General features: G+C 60.7%; 1 protein-coding gene across 1 annotated transcript; it reads left to right on the forward strand.

Moving 5' to 3' along the window:
* The first annotated feature begins 2600 nt into the window (after window positions 1–2600).
* On the forward strand, window positions 2601–15039 carry MAP3K6 (mitogen-activated protein kinase kinase kinase 6). Its single transcript, XM_025447933.3, has 30 exons — window positions 2601–2627; window positions 3940–4345; window positions 5601–5740; window positions 5819–5842; window positions 6066–6256; window positions 6372–6540; window positions 6881–6987; window positions 7407–7577; window positions 7664–7776; window positions 8393–8552; window positions 8752–8914; window positions 8995–9102; window positions 9216–9265; window positions 9359–9454; window positions 9609–9696; window positions 9771–9904; window positions 10171–10298; window positions 10551–10687; window positions 11016–11121; window positions 11617–11774; window positions 11873–12065; window positions 12162–12300; window positions 12577–12736; window positions 12846–13022; window positions 13295–13400; window positions 13612–13783; window positions 13880–13992; window positions 14088–14161; window positions 14446–14522; window positions 14726–15039. The coding sequence occupies exons 1-30, from the start codon at window positions 2601–2603 to the stop codon at window positions 14814–14816; spliced, it is 3978 nt and encodes a 1325-aa protein (XP_025303718.1). The 3' UTR covers window positions 14817–15039.
* The last annotated feature ends 89 nt before the right edge of the window (window positions 15040–15128 follow it).

A 15128-nucleotide genomic window follows, 5' to 3' on the forward strand; every position in this document is an offset into this window, starting at 1 on the left:
CGCCCTCTTGGCTACTCCCCTCAGCCCATCTCCCCTTCCCCAGGCCCAGAAGCTGCTAGGGGCTGCTGAGCCGGCATGGCACGTTGAGTGGCTGGTGCAATCTGTGCCTACTGGAGGGCAGAGCCCTCCTAGATTTTTTTGTGACACGGACACCAAAGCGGGTGAGTGTCAGAGAGGCTCAAAGGGCTCAGAGGCCAGGCCCAATGGGCACTTCTCCTCTTGGCCTCTAGGGGGAGCCAGAGCCCACTGGAGCAAGGCCTGCCTCCTAGTCCCCCACTGACCAGGGCTTCCTGAGCTCCCAGAGGGGCTGAAGAAGTCTCAGAAGGCCTCACAGGGGAGATGCCATTTGAAAGGGCCTTGAAGGCTGTGTAGAAGTTCTCCAGCTAGATGGGGAGCTGAGGACGTTCCAGGTAGAGGGATAGACAAACACACAGGGAGGCAGAGAGTACAAGAGGGTTTGAGGAAATCGTGTGAATGAGCTGAGGGCAGTAAGAGGTCAGGCATGTAGGTGATGTACTGGTGTAGGTCAAGCATGAAGCTTCTAGGGCTTCTAGAAAGGCCAGTTCATGGAGGGCTCTGAAGGGCTGACCAAGAAGCACAGGAGGCAATGGGGAGCCATGGAAGCATTGTAAGCAGAGAAGGGACCCAGTCAGATTTTTGTTTTAGGGAAAGCACTCAGGCTGCACCATGGAGGGCGCACTGCGGTGGGGGCGGAATGTCAGGGGAACGAGTTCATCACTGTTCACGAGCAAAGATCACTCGGACTCACACGTTATCAACAAGCCCCCAATCCAAAGAGGAGCCCCCTCACAGTGTGCTTACCCTCTGCCGCCACCACCCCCTGCTTCTCCTCATCTCTTGTCCAGCCGGGAGCAATGGCTGCTGTGCTGGCCTTCTCTGTCTCCCTAAGTGTTCCAAAAGCGACAGGGTGTTTCTGTGGATTTCTTCTGCTCTTGGTTCTCCTATAAAGCAGGTTTGGGGAGCCAAGAATCTGAATTCTGGCTGGGGCATGAGAATTTGCACCAGCTCACTCTTCAGGGTAAGTTGCCAGCAGGGCCCAGGGAGCCTGGGGGGCATTTCTTTGGCACTCTGAATCCCCACCCTGGGATCTGGGGACCCCTCCATCCCTGCCTCCTCCTTACCCCCAGGTACCTGGGAGCTGCAGGGGGAGCTGGAAGACTTTATTGGCGAACACACCTTTGCCCCCATGAGGCCTTCCACCTCCTTGGGGAGGCAGATGGCTACCAGCTGGTGTTGGACAAGTTCTCAGAGGGCAGTGCAGGCGAGTGAGCCTGAGGTGGGCCTGGAGTTGGAGAAGAAGGTGAGGGAGGCTGGATCCTTTCCCAGCGCTACCATGACCTTCGTAAATGATCCAGGGCAATCCCTTCCCCTCTGTGGGCCTCCGTCTGCTCATTTGAGAAATGGCAATCATGAGACAGAGTGGTGCAGGAGTGAAGATCTTGGGCTCTGGAGGCAAAGAGTCCTGAGTTCAAATCTAGATCTTTCATTTACTAATCATGTGACCTTGGGCAAGTCACCTCCGTGTCTGTTTCCTCCCCAGTAAAACGGGCAAGGAGGCAGGGAGGGAGGCTGCGGGAGCCATCTGAGGTCCTGCTGCATGCCTGTGTTATCTGCTTCAGAAGAGGAAGCGGGGAAGGGTTTTTGTTTTTTTATGTTTTTTGTTTTTTTCAGAGTAACAGTGACTGTTGTGAGACTTCCAAGAGGGAAGTGGTTATGAGGAGGTGCCCCAGGATCCTCGTTGCAGGCCCAGGCATTGGGAAAGCCCTTCCAGTCCCCCCTCCCCTCAGGCTGAGTTGTTCAGGCTGTTGGTGGGAACTGGGGATTCTGGGAGGGGGCAAGGCATGGGGAGGAGCTAGTAGCTTTAGAGCCACAGTACTGAGTTCAAGTCCCAGTACCCCTGTGACGGGCCCAGTGACCTTGGGAAAAGACTCTGGCTCCTTGGTGCTGCTGTTTTCTCCTGGGACCTGATGACGTCCGCCCCACAGTTGCTCTGAGGCTCCTGTAAGATTGTCTCTTCAAGGATTCCAGGCACGGTGTCCCGCCCCAGGGTGCCTCCATCGCCTCCCTGCCGGGGGACTCCCCGAGCTGCCACAACCGGAAGCCCTTTACCACCTACGATGCTGACCATGATGTAAGCATGTGCTGTGATCATCCACGGTGCCAGGTGGTACACATCACACTGCCAGTCCAATTTCAGTGGATGCTACCCAATGTCAGAGGCCACTGCTCACAAGTATGGCATCAATGGGCCTCAGGCCAGGGCATGGGCCACCCTTACTGCAAGGTTCACGTGATGCTTACTAGGATACCCTGTCAGCCAGTCCCCTTATCTCTCCCGTGCAGCTTCCGGACCTTCAGCTACCCTCCCTGTGGCTAACTGCCTCTGCTCTCCTGCCCACATTTAAAAATTAAAACATGTTAACCCTTTCCTGACTTGTAGGACTCTTCCAGTTACTGGGAAAAACTCAAGAGGGCAGAGCAGAGACACAGAGTTCAGTTTCATTCAAGGAAGACTTTCCTTCCAGTCAGGAAGATGGAAGGGTTGGCCTCGTAAGGTAGTGAGGCTTCCATCTCTGGAGATGTGCAAGCCGAGGCCAGAGGAGCATGTAGTGGAGGACTTGGAAGGATTCAAGCATCCACAGATAGCACTCTGGTGCCCTCCAGGTCCTACAAGTGGATGCTTTTGTGGGCCGACCTGTGTAGCGTCTCACCCAGTTGGCACATACCTGTGCTTCTAGGCCATCTGTGCCCCCTTCCCCCTCACTGCCACCTCTCTTGTGAGCCAAGTTCTCATTCTCTACTATTTCTTGCCTGTCCCATTCTGGGCTAGTTTGAACTCAGAGTCAAGCCAGGGAAGGTATGTTTGTCTTCCACAGGGTAGCAGTTCTCAAGCACATTCTAGAAAGTGGCAGAGCAACACACAGTTGAGACTATGATAACTGCAGTCCGGCAGGGAGTCCTGGGCTTGCATGCTGCCCTGTCACCGAGCTGAGTTATCTTGCAGCTGAGTCTCCAGTTCCTGATTTCAGAACCCACCGAGGTTTACACCGAGGTTTACACCAGGCTGCTGCCTCCTTAGCTCACACTGAAGGCCAGGGGGTTTTGGAGCTGTGCAGGTGTGGTAGCTCAAGGGTTTCTGGTTTCTGGTTCTTCTTCAGGTGGCAGAGAAATGTGGGGACTCAGGTCCCCTAGTCATGTTTGGGTGGAGGTCAAAGGTCAGATGGGATTCTGGGGGAAAGCAGCCCCCTGGCAAAAGGGCAGAGGCCGGGGCTCAGATGCCAAGCACCAGGTTCCTGGCGGGCCCCACTCTAGTCCCTCCCTGCCTGCACAGCTGGGGGGGGGGGGGGGATGTCGGCTCCTCGCTGTGTTCCGCACACCCTGCTGTCTCTGGAGATCCACTCATTCAACAGGTCCCTGCAGGGCAGGTCCCGCGGTTCACACGTCCCCCTAGCCCTGGCCTGTGCGGCCCACACCGGTTGGCCTGCACAGGGGCACAGGCGGTTCCGGAAGCCGCCAGGAGGTTCTGCCGGGAGAGAAGGGAGGGGAGAGGCCAAGCCAAGTCCCGGGCCGCTAGGGAGGGGCGCTGCCCCAGGGCCGAGGGTGGAGCTTTCCCAGTGGGCCGGGAAAGGGCTGGGCCCGGCCTACATGTGAGGGCAGGGGAGAGGCAGGCAGACTCTTTCCTGCGGTGTCCGGGTGCTGGACGCGGCTGGACCGATTCCCGGGATCCCCTACGTGACTCAGCCGCGGGTCACTGGATGCCCCAGATTCCCGGGACCCAGTCCCCGACTTGGGATCCTCAGGACCTTGCAAGTCGGACCTCGGATCTCGCCCTGGGTTCCAGATTCCCGGAACAGGACCTCTGGCCGAGTCTGGGTTTCCAGATCCCGTACCAGATTGCTGAGCTCCCTGGATCCGTAGCCGCTGGCTCCTGTCCCGGCCCGGGTGCCCGGAGCCGGCCGCCCGACGCCCGAGCGCCCTAGCACGGCAGGGCGGTGCGTGCGGTCCGGAGCCCTGGAGCGCGCCGGCAGCTGCTGGCAGGACCCGCTGGCCGAGGCTCTGAGCCGAGGCCGGCCCCCCGCCGCGTCCCCGGGCCGGGGCTGCGCGCGAAGCCGGCCGCTCCGCGTGGTCTACGTGCTGACCCGGGAGCCGCAGCCCGGCGTGGAGCCCGAGGCGGGAGCCGAGGCCGAGCCGCTGCCCCTGCGCTGCTTGCGCGAGGCCTGCGCGCAGCTCCCCGGGCCGCGAGCGCGACCCGAGCTCTGCAGCCTGCCCTTCGGGACGCTGGCGCTGGGCGACACCGCGGCGCTGGATTCTTTCTACAACGCGGGTGAGCGCGCGCCGGGGGCGGGGCCGGGCCGGGGCGGGGCTTGGGGGCCCGGAGAGGGCCGAGCGGGGCGGGGCTCGGCGATCCGGGGAGACCCCGGGATGGGTGTAGGGTCTGGGGGACACAAGGTGACTAGGCTGAGGGGTTCGAGGCAGAGTCACCATAAGAGTGGAATTTGGGATCTGGGGCGCAGCCGGGCGTGGGCTGGGACTTACTGGCTGCGGGCCCGGAGCCCCCGGGGTCCAGGGTTGGGGCTAAAGCCCTCTGGGGTTGGCCCGGTGCCTGGGGAGCGGGGTGGGGAGTTCGGCGAGGCTGGGAGCGGGGCGGAGCGTGGGACCTCAAGAGTGGGGCCGAAGGCGATCTGGCGTGGAGCTCGTGAGAGCGGATCCTGGGAGGGAACTTGGACTAGGGACAGGGGCCGTGCTTGGGGGCTGGAGTTCAGGGCCGGTAGCTGCTTCCGAGGATCGGGCTAGAGAGGGGGAAAGAGACACGAAGGGGCCCACAGGTGCGGGATTCTAGGCGGGGGCGCTTGGGTTCTGAGGTCCCAGAAGTGGCGAGGTAGTGGGCGGGGTCGCCAGGGGGCGGGGCTAGAAAGGTGGCCGTTCCCGCGCCCGTCACCCCTCCCTTCCGCCGCCCCGGACGCCTCGCCCTTGACACTTATTTGTTCCTCCAAGAGTCTGGCAACCGACCTTGCCTGATGGCCCTAAAATCGCAGCCTAAAAATGAAGGCTGACTTGACGTCGAGGACGCAAAGACACACACGGCCTTAGACTCGCAAATCGCACATGTGTTGACTCACACAGGCCCTCGCAGACACTGTCACACACAGAGATAGAAACAGCCCCCCACACAGGCGCAGCACTGTCTACACACTGCTGGTGCCGGCCCCTCTTTCAAGAGACTGCGCTGAGTTCGCAGGGTAGGGGACGTCTGTGTCTGGGCAACACCTGCCTCTCACATGGCCTAGAACAGGCTGGTGGCTGGTGCCCGCCTCCTCTTCTCGGTGCTGAGTGCCCACAGGTTCTGGAACAGTGGGATGAGGGTCCCAGCCCACTGAGCCCAATCCTCTCCTGCAACACCACAGATATCATCAGTTCTGTATGAGAGCCAGAGGGATCTAGAAAGGGGAAACAGACCAGAGCAAAACTGGACCCTGCTGGGGTCACGTGGGAAGGCCACCTGAGCCAGGAGGGGTCCCCAGACTCCTCCCCCACCCGCTAGGCTGCGGGGCTCAGGGCGTGCACCTGTGTGCCCGCAGACGTGGTAGTACTGGAGGTGAGCAGCTCCCTGGCGCAGCCCTCCCTCTTCTACCACCTTGGTGTGCGTGAGAGCTTCAGCATGACCAACAACGTGCTCCTCTGCTCCCAGGCTGACCTCCCTGACCTGCAGGCCCTTCGGGTAGGTGGCCAGGTGGCTGGTGGGGGGCAGGCTGGGTTGGGGCCTATCTACGATACCAATCTGACTGTCCCCCTGCAGGAAGACGTTTTCCAGAAGAATTCGGTGAGCAGAATCCACCCTTTACTCCAATTTACCCTTTGACCTCCACTCTCCACTACCATTCCTGGCCTCCTCAGTCACCTCTGACCTCTCTGATTCTCTTGACATCCGGGTGGCCTCTGTTCCCTATTGCCAGCCTTCGTGAAGTATGCCCCTTCTCAGCTGTTCTAATCCCTGCCTGGTGCTGACCTCTGACCCGCACTGACTCCTGCCTCCCTCTCACCAGGACTGTGTTGGCAGCTACACACTGATCCCCTATGTGGTGACAGCCAGTGGCCGGGTGCTGTGCGGTGATGCGGGCCTCCTGAGAGGCCTGGCTGATGGGCTAGTCCAGGCAGGGGTGGGCAGCGAGGCCCTGCTAACGCCCCTGGTGGGCCGGCTCGCCCGCCTGCTGGAGACCACACCCACGGACTCTTGGTAATGGGGTGCAGGGAGGGTGCACCGGGACAAGGCTGGTGAGGGCACAGCAGGCTGGGGCTGAGGGACAGGCCCCATCACGCTCTCCCCCTCCCTCCTCTGCTGGGGGCCTTAGTGGCTACTTCCGAGAGACCATTCGGCAGGACATCCGGCGGGCCCGGGAGCGGTTCTCCGGGCAGCAGCTGCGGCAGGAGCTGGCTCGCCTGCAGCGGAGGCTGGACAGCGTGGAGCTGCTGAGCCCCGACATCATCATGAACCTGCTGCTCTCCTACCGTGACGTGCAGGTGTGTGGTGCTCAGAGAGGCAGGCAGGGCAGCGGCATTCGGTGTCAGGAAAACCCGAGTCCATCTCCTGGCTGTCTGATGTGTCTGAGCCTCAGTTTCCTAATCCGTAGTAGAGAATGATCATGTCACTGTCTCCCCGGGCAGTAGGGAAGGTGGGGCACACAGCAGGTTCTGTGTAAGGTGTGGTGTCTACACTACCTCCCGGGCCTCAGGTATGGTGGGTGGGTAGATGGAGTGTCAGGGATGGGAGGGGATCTCAACTCAAGGTCTTCCTCTGGGTCCAGGGGCGATGGGACCCACTAGAGGCCACCGTGCCAGTGTGCGCCATTCCCTCCCGCAGGACTACTCAGCCATCATTGAGCTGGTGGAGACACTGCAGGCCTTGCCCACCTGTGACGTGGCCGAGCAGCACAACATCTGCTTCCACTACACGTTTGCCCTCAACCGGTGAGTGACAGAGCACGGTTCAGGTCATAGCCCCCTTGGGGACGTGGGTCTTGCTATGTGAGGTCATTGCAGTCTGAGATCAGGGCTGTTCAGGGAATTGACTGACCAGGGTCACACTGATGTCAGATGGTCCCTGTTGTTCTATTACTGCTGCCTGGGGTGTGGTGGGATGGTGCCGCTGTCCTTGGAGTGGTCACAGCTTCCACAGTCACTGTCCCTCAGAGTCAGAGCTGCTAGGAATCACCTCTATCTGGGATTATTACTTCTAGAAAGGTCAATGCTGACCAGAGTCACAGTTATTCTGGGCTCATTATGGTCAGGCCTTTGGAAGGGTCCCTGCTTTCAGGGTCTTGGGGTTCCTGGACAGAGTTGGGGCAGGGCCATCCGTAAGTTCCCATTCTATCTCCCCCTTTCCCTAGGAGGAACAGGCCTGGGGACCGGGAGAAGGCACTGGCTGTGCTGCTGCCACTGGTGCAGGGGGAGGGGTCTGTGGCCCCTGACCTATACTGCATGTGTGGCCGTGTCTACAAGGACATGTTCTTTAGCTCTGGCTTCCAGGATGCTGGGCATCGGGAGCAGGCGTATCACTGGTAAGGGGCAGCAGTGAGTGGGCAGTGGGCTGAAGGACGGGGTTGTGGGCATCAGTCTGGCCCTGAGTCTCTACCCCCTACCCCAGGTATCGCAAGGCTTTTGACGTAGAGCCCAGCCTCCACTCGGGGATCAACGCAGCTGTGCTGCTCATTGCTGCTGGGCAGCGCTTTGAAGACTCTGAGGAGCTCCGGCTAATAGGTGAGTCCCTGTCCTGCACCCCTTCTCCCACCAGCAGGCCTCAGAGGGGCCAGGACAGAGCCCAGGCAGAGAGGACACTGGGCTGGAGCTGGGACTGGCCTTGCCCCCCTTTGGACCTATTCTTCCTGAATCCCCATCTGGACCCTCATACCCATCCTGGGTCCTCATGAGCCCTTGAGGCCACAGTGTTCCCGAGCCCACACTGCACTCCCTACACATTGAATTCAACATACACTTGTTCCCCAAACCTTCCTTGTGCCTGAGCTCCTACTCCCACCTGAGAGTCATACCTAAGTTTTCACCTATTCCTATCTTTTATTTTTTTAAAGATTTATTTATTTATTTTTGAGAGAGTGGGAGGGAGAGTAGGGAAAGGGGCAGAAGGAGAGAGAGAAAGAGAATCTCCAGCAGACTCCGCACGGAGCCTGAAGCCTGATGTGGGGCTTGATCTCACAACCCTGAGATCATGATCTGAGCTGGACACTTAGCTGACTGAGCCACCCAGGCACCCCTCACCTGTTTCTATGGTCCTGCCCACTTGGATGTTGTGGCCCACACTTATGCTTTGCTCAAACCTGCAACCACACTCCCTAGGGCCCATACTCCTCTCTCCCAGGCATGAAGCTGGGCTGCCTGCTGGCCCGAAAAGGCTGCGTGGAGAAGATGCAGTATTACTGGGACGTAGGCTTCTACCTGGGAGCTCAGATCCTCGCCAATGACCTCGCCCAGGTGGCTCTGGCTGCAGAGCAGCTGTACAAGCTCAATGCTCCCATATGGTAGGTGGGCCCCTCTCTAGTCTCGGCCGGGCCCAGGCTGCGTGTCCGCTGGCATTCTAGCCAATGACCTGGCCTCTTCCAGACCACTGCTTGGTGCATCCAGCGCCCATGTTCAGGCTACAGCCAAGCCAGTCTGCTCCCCCTGGCAGTGCTAACTGGGGCTGGGGCTGAGTTGAGCACAGGGTACCTGTGCCTGCAGGTACCTGGTGTCCATGATGGAAACCTTCCTGCTGTACCAGCACTTCAGACCGATGCTAGAGCTTCCGGAAGGACCCCCACACCGTGCCCACTTTTGGCTCCACTTCTTGCTGCAGTCCTGTCAGCCATTCAAGATGGCCTGTCCCCAGGGGGACCAGTGCTTGGTGAGGCTGCCCAGTGGGGGTGTGGGGCCTAGGAGAGGAGCGGGCCCCTTCTCACCTGCCCCCTTCCTCGTCATCTGCAGGTGCTGGTCCTGGAGATGAACAAGGTGCTGCTGCCTGGGAGGCTTGAGATTCAGGGTACTGATCCCGTTAGCGCGGTGACCCTGAGTCTGCTGGAGCCAGAAACCCAGGTGAAGTCGCTGAGGCCCCCCACTCACCGCTGTGCACCCCTTCTCTGGAACCTTTCTCCCATCCCCAAACCCAGTCCCCCGACTCTCCCCTCAGACCCAGCTTCTTCTCCTAGGACGTTCCCTCCAGCTGGACCTTCCCGGTGGCCTCCATCTGCGGGGTCAGGTGCGAGGGGAGACCTGGGGCGTTGGGGTGGAGTGCGGTGTGGGGGTGCTACGGGCCGGAGGACACTCACTGTGGCTCCTCATCCCTTCCCAGTTCCTCCAAGAGGGACGAGCGCTGCTGCTTCCTCTACGCGCTTCCCCCGGCTCAGGACGTCCAGCTGTGCTTCCCCAGCGCCGGGCACTGCCGGTGGTGCGCGGCTTCTCGGGGTGCCGGGGTGCGGGGTGGGGGGTGGTAGTGATGGTGAGGGGGGAAACCAAGGGCCGTGTTCCCTGGGTGCTCCTGGCCTGGGAGGGGAGAGATCCCACCCAAGGAGCCCCTCCGCCGGCCTGACCTCCACCCACAGGTTCTGCGGCCTGATCCAAGCCTTGGTGACGAATCCGGATTCCACGGCGCCCTCGGAGGAGGCGGAGGGCGTGAAGGAGGTGCTGGAGGTGAGGAAGGGGCCTGGGAGCGCGAGGAGGGGCAAGGCCAACGGGCTGAAGCCCGTCTCCGCCCCCCCCTGCAGTTTGATTATGAGTACACGGAGACGGGCCAGCGGCTGGTGCTGGGCAAGGGCACGTACGGGGTGGTGTACGCGGGCCGCGAGCGGCACACGCGGGTGCGCATCGCCATTAAGGAGATCCCCGAGCGTGACAGCAGGTGTGGAGCGTGGGCGCGGGCGGGGCCACGAGGCCAGGGGGTCGGAGGCAGAGGGGCCCAGGCGGGGGTGGGGTGTGTGTGTGGGGGCAGAATGGCAGGGAACCCCCGCGGCCCCAGGGTCTGGAGGGGCGGTGGGCTGGGTGATCAGGTGGAGGTCAGAGAGGGCTTGGGGCTGGGCTGGGTCCTGGGGGGTGGCCTGCCTCTTGCTGGACTTGGGTGGGCGCCTCTGTCCCAAAGCGGCCTATTCCTCTCCCTTCCTGCCCCAGGTTCTCGCAGCCCCTGCACGAAGAGATTGCTCTGCACAAACGCCTTCGCCACAAGAACATCGTGCGCTACCTGGGCTCGACCAGCCAGGGCGGCTACCTCAAGATCTTCATGGAGGAAGTGCCCGGAGGTACGTGCCCTGTGTGGGATGGCAGTGGAACTGGAAGTGTGGGCCATAGGGATGGAGCCACGTAGGGGTGGAGAACCCTAGGGGACAATGAATCCTACCATGTGGGTGTGGTGTAGCCCATAATTAGCTGACACAGTGCAGCTGGGCGGTGATGGGGTCTGGGGGGTGGCATGGGTGTGCCTGGCCTTGAGCAGAGAGCTGAGGGCTGGAGTAAATGGGTGCCAGTGCTGATGTTGGACTGTGTCTGCCTAGGCAGCCTGTCCTCCTTGCTGCGCTCCGTGTGGGGACCCCTGCAGGACAACGAGAGCACCATCAGTTTCTACACCCGCCAGATCCTGCAGGGACTCAGCTACCTGCACGACAACCGCATAGTGCATCGAGACATCAAGGCAAGTCCTGTAGCTGCCCACCCTGGCTTGCTGGAGGAGGGGGAGAGGACATTTGGCTCTAGACAGAGGCCGGCAGTTTATATTAAGAATGCAGACCCCTTTGCAAAGGATGGGGAATCCAGCAAGGAGACTTCCTAGGGAAGGAGAGAACTTCAGACCTGAACCCAAACCAGGTGCCAGCTCCCAGGGGCTCATAAGTGGGATGGCAGAGGGAGGAGGTCGATAGAGGCAGAGTCAGGCTGTGATTGTAGGAGATGGGATCCCAGGAGAGGATCCAGTTCCGCCACCAGGAGCCCAGCCTGATGTCCACTGTGTCTGCTCTACTCAGGGGGACAATGTACTGATCAACACCTTCAGTGGGCTGCTCAAGATTTCTGACTTTGGCACCTCCAAGAGGCTGGCAGGCATCACACCCTGCACTGAGACCTTCACAGGTAGTGGGGTGTGGGGTGGTGAGTGGGGATGCTGCGCTGGGACAGAAGGACCCTTAGGGCCTTCCAGGGAATGGTGTTTCTCCTGGCCATGGAGTTAGAACCCTAATGGGGCACAGAACCGCCAGTGATTGAGGCGGGCTGAGGTGACAGGATCTAGAACTGGAGCTTGAGTAGCTGCTGTGGTGAATTTAGTAACTAAAACAGAGCCCAGAAGAGTCGATATGGGCAAAAGTGTGTGATGGGATTCAGAGTGGGTGATGCTGTCCAGGATGTGTGATGGAACCTACTGTGGGTGAAGGAGTTGGAATGTGATGGAACCTAAGATGAGGGAGGAAAACTCAGGATAGATGTCACCTACCAGCAGGGTAGGTGACAGGAATTGTTTGGATGACAGACTTCAGGGTTGGTGCAGGTGGCTAGAAGATGAGAGCGACCCCCCCCCACACACATCATTTAGAGCCTAGGTGAGCATTACTGCTACTGCTCCTGCCCTAGGGACCCTACAGTATATGGCACCAGAAATCATTGACCAGGGCCCACGAGGGTATGGGAAGGCAGCTGACATCTGGTCACTGGGCTGCACTGTCATCGAGATGGCCACAGGTCGCCCACCCTTCCATGAGCTAGGGAGCCCACAGGCTGCCATGTTTCAGGTGAGACTTCTCACAGCCTGGCTCATGAGGTGGGATGGGGACAGACGGAGCCCCAAACTCCTCTGACCTTGACCTTTGTCCTCCCTGACCCTTCCCAGGTGGGCATGTACAAGGTGCATCCGCCAATGCCCCCTTCTCTGTCAGCGGAGGCGCAAGCCTTTCTTCTCCGAACTTTTGAGCCAGACCCCCGTCTCCGAGCCAGTGCTCAAGCATTGCTGGGGGACCCCTTCCTGCAGCCCGGGAAGAGGAGCCGCAGCCCTGGCTCCCCCCGCCATGCACTGCGGCCCTCAGGTACTCTGCGGGTGGAGGGAGTGGGCCCACTGGGGCGAGGGGAGAGGGCTGACGGCGGGGGCGGGGGGCAGGCTGACAGCCTTGTCCCTCCCTCAGATGCCCCTTCAGCCAGCCCCACTCCTTCAGCTGACCTGACCACCCAGTCCCAGACATTCCCACGCCCTCAGGCACCCTTTCAGCACCCATCCAGTCCCCCGAAGCGCTGCCTCAGTTATGGAGACACCAGCCAGCTCCGGTGAGAGCACAGGGTCTTGGAGTGGCCTTGCCTCATCTGGGTTTGCCCTTATACTCCCTCCAAAAGAAGCCCCCTCCCCTTGGGGGCCTGGGCACCTCCCACCACATTCAAGGATGGCATTTGGTGCCTCCCTTCCAGATGCTCCAACCTGTATTTATGGTGCCCCTGTGAGGTTGGCATAAAAGTAAAAGGCAGAGCCAGGATTCGAACCCTGGGGTGGAGGTGGCTGGATGGTGTTGCTACCCGCCTTCCATCCGCAGCTCCCTGTTGCACTAGGGTGCCCGAGGAACCGGGAGCCGAGGAGCCCACGTCCCCTGAGGAGAGTTCTGGGCTGAGCCTGCTGCATCAAGAGAGCAAGCGCCGGGCCATGCTGGCGGCTGTACTGGAGCAGGAGCTGCCCACGCTGGCGGACAGTCTGTGCCTGAAGCAGGAACAGGTGGGCGTGCCCGCCCCAGCGCTCCGGGGGTGGCTCCCCCTCACCTCCACCCCCAGAGCACCTCTGCCGACTCAGGCGGACGCCCTCTGACGACCCTCTGCCTTCTCAGGGTCCCGGGGCCGGCAGGAATCACGTGGAACAGCTCCTGCGCTGCCTGGGGGCGCACATCCACACTCCCAACCGCCGCCAGCTGGCCCAGGAGCTTCGGGCGCTGCAGGCGCAGCTGCGGGCCCAAGGCCTCGGGCCTGCGCTTCTGCACGGACCGCTCTTCGCCTTCCCGGATGCGGTGAGGGTGCTTGCTCGCGGCTCAGGCTGCCCAATAAGAGGTAGTGAGCTCCCTGTGCCTGGGAATGTGCAAGGACTTGATGTTGCAAGGTTGCAGGTCTTCCCCGTGAAGATGGAGCCATCAGGAAAGGGACATCTGCCCAATCCTAGTTTCTCAGCACCTCTCTCTGCCCCCAGCCCGCCTACACGACTTGCCTCTGGCGCAAGACTTTCTAGGCCTTTCTAGCGAATGCCCCACTTCTGAGACTCGCCGCGCCCTTTCTCGCTCTGCAGGTGAAGCAGATCCTCCGCAGGCGCCACATCCGCCCACACTGGATGTTCGTGCTGGACTCGCTGCTCAGCCGAGCCGTCCGGGTAGCCCTGGCTGTGTTGGGCCCAGGTAAACCTGGCGAGGAGCTATCCCGCCCGAGGGGGGGCGTGACGGGCACGGATGGGGCCGGTAGGGGGCGTGGCCAGCGGGGGTTAGGCTCCGGCCGGCTGGAAGGAACCCCGGGGTAGCCAGAGCCTTGCGCCCTCCGCCGGCCGTTTGGGGGTCCCAAATGGGCGTTTCTCTCCCTGCCCGAGCTCACCCCAGTCCCTTGGATTGGCAGAAGTGGAGACGGAGGCCATCCCACCGAGGTCAGAGGAGTCGAGTAAAGAAGAGGAACCCCAGCCCAAGCGGCAGGAGACCTTGGTCCAGCTCAGCCAGCTCCCCGAGGAAGCAGAGAAGGCACCCCCGCCCCGGATGGTGCAGCTGGACCTCTTGCGAGCCGAGACTGACAGGTGAAGCCCCTGGGACTTGCCCATGGCCTCTGGGCCAGCTTCCCTCTCACTCACTACTCCATTCTTTCTACTCACGCGGCCTGTGCACTCCCCCAGGCTTCGGGATGTCCTGGCTGAGAAAGAACGGGAGTGCCAGGCCCTGGTGCAACAAGCTCTACAGCGGGTGAATGGGGAGGCCCGGATCTGCGCCCTGGCCTCCGAGCCCCCAGGTGAGCGGCACCTGGCTGGAGAACATAATAGCAAGTGTGAGGCTGCCTCTGCCAGGAAGTACCCCTGGATTTACCACCTGACTTCTCCTCGACAGCTGTTCCCACCTGGGACCAGGGCCTGGTAGAGTGGCTACAGGAACTGAACGTGGATCCAGGCACCATCCAGATGGTGAGGGGGAGAGGGCTGGCCACCCTTGACCCCCACTGACCAAAGACTCCATCTCTGTCCATCTTTCAGCTCTTCTCACTCTTTTCCTCATGTAGAGAATCTCAGTACCGGAAGAGCACTTAGTATACTCCCCATTGTACAGATGAGAAGGGGGGCTCAGGAAGGGGTGTTATCTGCCCTGGCATATTGGTAGCAGAACAGAGCTAGTGCCTGGGTCTCTGGACACATCTTCCTCTGATTTTCTTTTCCACTGTTTCTACATCCGGGTCTTTGACCACAACCAGCTGCTGAACCACAGCTTCACCCTCCGTACCCTACTGACCTGTGCCACTCGAGATGACCTCATCTACACCCGCATCAGGTATGTCCTCAGCCCTTCAGGGATGACTCATGTATATGGCTTCGTGCTGGCCAGATCCTGACCCTCAGCTGCATGCCTGCCTAGGTTCCTCCCTGGAAACCAGTGTCCTCCGGGGACAGAGGGGGCATCAGGCAGAGAGTGGGGTAACAGAGAGAGCCCAGGGCCTTATTCTGGCTGAACCACATGGAGCCTGCTGTCCCCAGGGGAGGGATGGTATGCCGCATCTGGAGAGCCATCCTGGCACAGCGAGCAGGATCCACACCAGTTACCCCTGGCCGACAGGAGGCCGAATGAGAGCTGAGACAAGAGGCTAGACCCAAGGACAGATGAATGAAGACACAAGCAGCTTCTGATACACCTACCCCAGGACTCAGGGGCCAACTGGAGGAGGCCAGGTTGAGGGTAGCGGGCAGGGTAGGGCCCAGGCCTAGCCCCATGGGGGGAGTCAACCATAGAGATGCCCCAAGCATATCAAGTACCACCAGGCAAAGACTATTAAACAGAACACCTTTGTACACTTGGGCCTTGGCAACTTCTGAGGTGGGGGGGGGGGGGGAGTCCTGGCACCAGCTCCCTGAGGTCTGTGTCTGAGTTTAAAGTTCCTTC

Source organism: Canis lupus, chromosome 2 (genome assembly GCF_003254725.2).
Source record: "Canis lupus dingo isolate Sandy chromosome 2, ASM325472v2, whole genome shotgun sequence".
NCBI classification, from domain to species: Eukaryota; Metazoa; Chordata; class Mammalia; order Carnivora; family Canidae; genus Canis; species Canis lupus.